At 44.1% G+C, this 6,935-nt stretch overlaps 1 protein-coding gene across 1 annotated transcript in view; it reads left to right on the top strand.

Moving 5' to 3' along the window:
* Positions 1–6,935, top strand: part of Sar1b (secretion associated Ras related GTPase 1B) — a 29,687-nt gene that overhangs the window by 20,427 nt on the left and 2,325 nt on the right. Inside the window, exons 4-6 of the mRNA XM_023713250.1 lie at positions 3,479–3,544; positions 4,898–5,001; positions 6,088–6,219. Of these exons, the coding sequence (XP_023569018.1) occupies positions 3,479–3,544; positions 4,898–5,001; positions 6,088–6,219 (302 nt within the window). The remainder of the gene's footprint in view (positions 1–3,478; positions 3,545–4,897; positions 5,002–6,087; positions 6,220–6,935) is intronic.

Raw genomic sequence — 6,935 nt, 5'->3', positions numbered from 1 at the left:
CTAGACATAAACCATAACAGCGACACAGTGAGTTCAAGGTCAGCCTCAGCTATACAGTGAGACCCTCAATTTAGTGAAACCCTGTCTCCAGATGACAAAAAAAGGGGGGGCGGTACTGGAGAAGTAACTCTGGTGTGGAGGTCCTGGGTTCAATCTCTAGTACTCCAAACAGTAATAGATAATAAACAACATAGAATGCATCCCAAAAACAGAGTATGTATTGTACACTTATAGCACATCTTTAAAGTAATTTGCTATGCATTCTTTTAGAAAGAATACCTGAGAAAACAGTAATAATTTTGTTAATTACTTAATATATATCATCCTGTATATCAGGTTGTGTAATGGTATACTGTTGCAGAAAATGAAGTTATTGTTAAAGTGACAAAGTTAGTAGAAACAAAAGTCTAATTTATTAAACCTGTGAGCTTTTGTTGGTGAAGAGATTAAAGATCAGGTACATGTAGAATGTAAAACTGAATTGATCCAAGATTAATTGTAAAATATGGATCAATTGCCATTTGGGGGATTGAACCCAGGACCTTGTGCACACCAGGGAAGCCCTCGGAACACTGACTTACCTCCTCAGCTCACTGCACCTGTAGCAATGAATGCCACTGTGTGTGCCTGGAATGTCAGCCCTCCAAGAGACGGAGACAGGAGAACCACAAACATAAGGCCTGAACTTAGTCCCCAGTGCTGTCCTCCCCATTAAAGAGAAAAGAGGATCGAAAACTAGACCAAAACATAGATAATCCTATATTGAGTTCAATAAACATTCGAAGACTTTTCTTTTTTTTGGGGGGGGTGGCAGACCTTGCTGTATTGTTCATGCTTGGCCTTGAACTCTGTGTAGCCCAGGTTGGCCTTAAATTCGCAGAGATCCTCCTGCCTCAGTCTCCTGAATGCTGGGATTACAAGTGTGCACCACCACATCCAGCAATGTTCAAAGACCAAGGAAGAAATAGGGACTGCCTGGCAAGCAGAAGGTCCTAGGTTCAATCCCCAGTACAAAAAAAAACTGAGGAAGAGAACAGAAAAATAAAGCCAAGTATTTATTTCTCTATAATAAACTATTAGGTTGATAAAAAATTTTACAAAACTGATGTCTTTTTTGATATTAGAAAAAAAAAAGTGGAGGTTGAGACATAGGATTCTGATACAAGAACAGTACTGTTGGGCCAGGGAGATGGCTCAGTGGAATAAGCGCTTCCCTGGCAAGCACAAGGGTCTGAGTTCAATCCCCAGTTCCACCCAAAAAAACCCAGTACTGTTAAAGACAAAATTATTCTGGTGAAATTAGGTGTGTACAAAATTGTAAATATAGCAAGATTGGAAGAGACTGTGGAGTAGTCTTATATTGGGTGTAAGGTTTTGTTTTTTTACTTCTTGGTGTTGCTCTCTTTATTCAACAAATTCCCAGCTCCTATGTCAGACTTTGTTCTAGAGACTAGGAATACAATAGCACAAAACTGATGCTCTCTGAGCATTTCTTCTGCTCACTTAGCCTTAATCGTGTCCCTCTATGAAGAACACACCAGAAATCTGTCATTGCCACCTCTACAAAAATTGGTATCAGCAAAGTGAAAATCCCCAAACACCTCACTGATGCTTACTTTAAGAAGAAGCAGCTGCGGAAGCCCAGACACCAGGAGGGCGAGATCTTCGACACCGAGAAAGAGAGATACCAGATTTCAGAGCAGTGCAAGGTGGATCAGAAAGTGGTGGACTCACAGATTTTAGCAAAAATCAAAGCTGTTCCTCAGCTCTGGGGCTATCTGTGATCCGTTTTTGCTCTGACAAATGGAATTTATCCTCCTAAATTAGTGTTCTAAATTTCTTACTAAGAGCCTAATTAAATAACTGATACATTTTTTTAAAAAAAAAAACCCAAAAAACTGGTACCTCAGCGTTCTCTAGTGCTGAGCAATAACTACCATGGGACTTTAATTCCCACAGGAAAAGACTCTTGGTGTAATAGCTGTATGTTAGGGTGCAAGGAGGGGCCGTAGCCCAGTAAACTTGGTGTTGAGGAGACTGCGGGTGGACATTTGTTGGGCAGAGTATTGATGAGGCGGGAGCTTGAGAATGGCGTCAGAACTCTGCAGGGCTGACTCCCAGTCGGTGATGCACAGGGCACACCCAGAGGCCAGTCGACAAACTGTTACTGGAACCCACGCGGGGCTGGAATTATGTTCCCACCGCTCAGACTGGAAAGCCCTGATTGGATACACAGGCCAGTCACTAGAGAACCCAGAAGGACTGTACTTTAATAATGAGACCAAAGCCCCAAAGTAAAGGCTTCTCGAAATGTACCCTAACAAAACCTCAAAACTGACCTACAGGCAACTGTTTGCCAAAGAAAAGGTCAAAGAAATACAACAGAATCCAAATTACTGGGCATACAAACAAGTAGGAAAATGTGACTCATACATAGGAGGAAAGTCAGAAGAAGACCTAGCCTGGTGTGGGGCCACATCTTGGGACCCCAGCAGACTGGGGAGCTGAGGTGCAGTGACAAGTCTGAGCCAACCAGAGCAACTTAGCAAGACCTAGTCTCACAATAAAAAATTAGCAAAGGGACTGGATCGCAGCTCAGTACAAAGGCCCTCGTTCAATCCGCAGCAGCCGCCCCAAAGAGACAGCTGTAATATATGCCCGAGGATTTAAAAGAAGATATACGCTTAATAAGGAAAGAAATAAAGATATCAAAGAGAACCAAATGAGACATCTAGTTACAATAATTAATACATTGCATATTGTTGTCTTTGTAGTAGTTAATCATAGGATAAGATGCAGACATGATATCTTGTCCAAACACTATTAGTACAAATCTTACTTCTCATTGAATTAAGAGAAAGTAGCTATATACCTATCCTAACTATTTTGTATACACAGATACAAAATGGTCCTTCATTTATATCCCCCTTTTTCATTTAGTTTTGTCAGAGATGGGCCATTTAAATATTGTAGGTGCATGAATTCAGCAAAATAATCTAATATAGTCCAGTAGTCGTAGCGGGTTATCCGCAGGACTGTGCAAACCTCAAAAGTCATCTCTGAAATTGCTCGGCTCCAGACCTTGTTCCCTGCTCTAGCTGTGCTTTCTACCACCCTCTCTGTTTGTTGTTTTGCCATAATTTAAAATAAATAAATTTTTATCTGTGTTCTGCCAGATGTGGTGGTGTTCACCTGTAACCCAGCACTCGGAGGCTGAGGCAGGTAGATAAGTGTTCAAGGCCAGTCTGACCCACATAGCAAGACCCTGTCTATAAAAATAAAAATTAAGGGGCCGGGGAGATGGCTCAGTGGAATGAGCGCTTCCCTGGCAAGCACAAGGGCCTGAGTTCAATCCCCGGTTCTCAAAAAATAAGAAATAAAAATAATAAACCAAAAATAAAAATAAAAGCATAATAATATATGCTCTGAATGGATTTTTTATTTTTATGTTGTAAAAATATTTTGTATTTTTATTTAGCTTCAGAAGAACTGACTATTGCCGGTATGACTTTTACAACATTTGATCTGGGTGGACATGTGCAAGGTAACATTTTATGTTATTTATAATCTCATGTTTTAGTAAAAATATGGCTGTGATGTTCTACTGCATGAAATGTCATTCCATTTCAGTGAGGCCAAAGTGGACCTCAAGTTAGGGGTTATTGCTCCTTTATAAATGCTTTCAAGCAAAGGTGGTTTTCATGATAGTATTGGTCAATTTAAGTGTGAGTTATTTATGGTAAAAATTAGCTTCCCTTCTCTCTGCCTCAAACCACCTAGCACCATAATCATACAGCTATGAGAAAGCCTTGGGTGGCTAACTGTATTCCTCACAGTATGAAAGCCAGACTGCCTTGTGCCCTGGTTACTCTCCTTGTCTCCACCCCCCATACTCCCCTTCCTGTTCTCTTCACTCCAACCAAACCAAACCAGTGCTCCCCACCTTGCTGCCCTATGAAGCCCAGTGCTTCTCTGCGCCTCGCCCAGGAAGCTGGTCCCTGTGGAGAACCTTACCCAGTCCTGCTGTCCGTGTCACTGGCTCAGACTTATCACTGGAAATGTCAAAAATGTGAACACTGCACACATACATGGATATGTACATTTTTTTTTACTGCTTGTATTTTAGATTTATATAGCAGCAGACTTGTAGTGAATTAATAACATGTCTCCTTGTCCAGGGGTAGATTTTTTTTTTCAATACTGGGGATTGATTGCCAGGTTCAGTGGCACAAGCACCTGCCTGGCAAGTGTGTGGTCTTGAGTTCAATTCCTGGTACCAAATATAAAAAATACTGGGGATTGAACTTGGAGCCTTTGTCCTAAGCTACATCCTCAGCCCTTTTATTTTTTATTTTGAGACAGAGTCTCACTAAATTGCCCAGGCTGGCCATGAACTTTCAGTCCTCCAGAGTGTTGAGATTACATGTGCCTGGTAGAAGTTTTTTGTTTCATTTTTTGAGGCAGAGTGTCCTTGCATAGCTCAAGCTAACTGGGATTGCAGGCATGCGCCATCTGCCCTGGCTTAATCCTCCTCACATGGGAAAATTGGGGAAGGATAAGGTATTTCACTTATCCATAATATGGAGAATCTGAAAGTTCTTCTTTGGCATTCTGGAAAGATTTTGGGACTACTGGGTAAAAGATCACCTTGAATATATATCGAAGTCACAACAGCTAGTTGAAGGATAGGATAGCTGCTCTTCTTTTTTTTTTTAGTCATGCTCCGTAGTTCAGGAAGGTCTTAATGTCCCTTTGTAGCCCAAGCTACCAGTGAGCTCATGATCCTGCCTCAGCCTTCCGAGTGCCAAGGTTACAGGCATGTTCCACCACTCCTCCGTCACACGATGTGCTAGGCTTGACTAGCAAATAAATTCTAATTCCTGATTGTTTTTGTCAGCCCGAAGAGTTTGGAAAAACTACCTTCCTGCTATCAATGGCATTGTATTTCTGGTGGATTGTGCAGACCATGAAAGGCTATTAGAATCAAAAGAAGAACTGGATGTAAGTTAAAACAATTAACACTAAGCATAGTAGAGTAGCCTGCGAAGCCTGAGGACAAAGGCTGGAGGTGGAGCTGGCAGTGCCGCTCTCTGGAACCTCTTGTGTTGTAGCTTCAGCAGTGGTGGCTCTCTGTGGAGTACAAGGGACTAACTTGGCGACTTGCAGCTCTGTTAGGAAGCTCTGACACAGACATTCTCCTGGAGCCTGGAGGAGCTCACTCTCTGCAGGGTCCCTTCTCCTATATTTTCATGTCTGAATTGTTCCCAGAGGGCCTGCGCTTGAGTCCTGGTCATCCTAAGATGCCATTTCTGGGCCAGGAAGATAGCTCAGTAGAGTAAGCACTGGCGTTGCATGCTCAAGCGCCTTAGTTCAATCCCTGGCAAAAACCTAAGATACCATTTCTTCAGGACTGGGCCAGAATCTGGAGATAATGTAGCATGCCAGCTTTGTCACCACTTCCGAGGCGGAAGTGCCACCCACACTGCCCTCTCTCAGGTCGGATGCTCCCTATAGGGGAGGAAACAGCAGGGCAGGATAGACCAGGACCTAGGGGGGCCGGTTCATGAGTGACTGATGGTTGACCTGACCGTAGCTTCGCCCAGCGCCGGCAAGCAGACACTTGTCCTCTTGGGGAACTCCTGTGGTCGTGGCACAAGGTCAGGGGTTCCTAGTTCCTGCCTTGTCCTGGGCCCTGCTTCAGGCAGTGTGCCGCATTCATCCTCAGGTTGCCTCCTGAGACAGGAGCTGTGGCTCCTCCTCACTCTGAGTTTCTCCCTGCTAACTGGAGCGCAGCTCAGGAGCCCCAGAAGCACGGCTGAAGCCAGGTCTGCCCGCTGCCAAGGAGTTGGCTCTGGCCTCTCCTCGCGCACTGACAGGGGCAGAGCGAGCATTTCCAGGGGCGCCTTAGGAAGATAAGAGCTGGCTTAGGGCCTCACTGTGCTCGTTTTAAGATATGGAGAAAGTTTGTCAAAGAAAGGCTGCGTGGCATGGCATTAGAGAACACGCCCTTGTCTGTTTTGGTGTCTTGTCAAAATGAGCTCTTTGGATGGCTTCAAATCAGTTTGTCCTCTTTGTTTTGGTTTTTAGTCACTAATGACAGATGAGACCATTGCTAATGTGCCTATCCTGATTCTTGGGAATAAGATCGACAGACCCGAAGCCATCAGTGAAGAGAGGTTACGAGAGATGTTCGGCTTGTATGGTCAGACCACAGGAAAGGTAAAAAGGGAAATGGGCAAGTGGATAAAGGAAAAACAGGGGGTGCACACCTGTGAGCCCAGTTAACTGGGAGGCTGAGGCAGGAGGATTGCAAGGTGAAGGCCTGTGTGGGCTACTGAGCAAGACCCTGTCTCAAAATTTAAAAAAAAAAAAAATATTCTTGAAAAGGAGCAGGGGGCCAGGGGTGGTGGTGTACACCTGTAATTCCAGTACTTGGGAGGCTGAGGTGGGATTGCCATGAGTTTGAAGCCCCTTGGGCTACATATACAGCAAGGCCCTGTCTCAGGAAGAAAAAAAAAGGCCAGGGAGATAGCTTGGTAGAATAAGCACTTGCGTGGCAAGCGCAAGGTCCTGAATTCAATCCCCGGTACCACAAAAAAAAAAAAAAGAAAGAAAGCAAAAGGGCTGGGGCTGTAGCTCATCACTAGAACGCTGAGGCCCTGGGTCAATTCCCAGCATTGAAAAAAAAAAAAAAATTGAGAAGTGTGAATATCAATTCTGCAGTACAGGACTGGGGACATAGCTCAGTGGCATAGCGCCTGCCTAATAAGCACAAGGTCCTGAGTTCAATTCCTGGTTACAAAAAAAAAAAAATCGGCAGTATAAATGTCTTCTGAAATTACTGTGAGGGGCTGGTGAGATGGCTCAGTGGTCTGGGGCACCTACTTAGAACAAGCTTAGCAAAGCCCAGGGACCGCGGTTCAATCCCCAGCACC

Source organism: Octodon degus, unplaced genomic scaffold, assembly GCF_000260255.1.
Source record: "Octodon degus isolate 3935 unplaced genomic scaffold, OctDeg1.0 scaffold00029, whole genome shotgun sequence".
Taxonomy (NCBI): domain Eukaryota; kingdom Metazoa; phylum Chordata; class Mammalia; order Rodentia; family Octodontidae; genus Octodon; species Octodon degus.
This window is presented reverse-complemented; position numbering and strand designations above follow the sequence as displayed.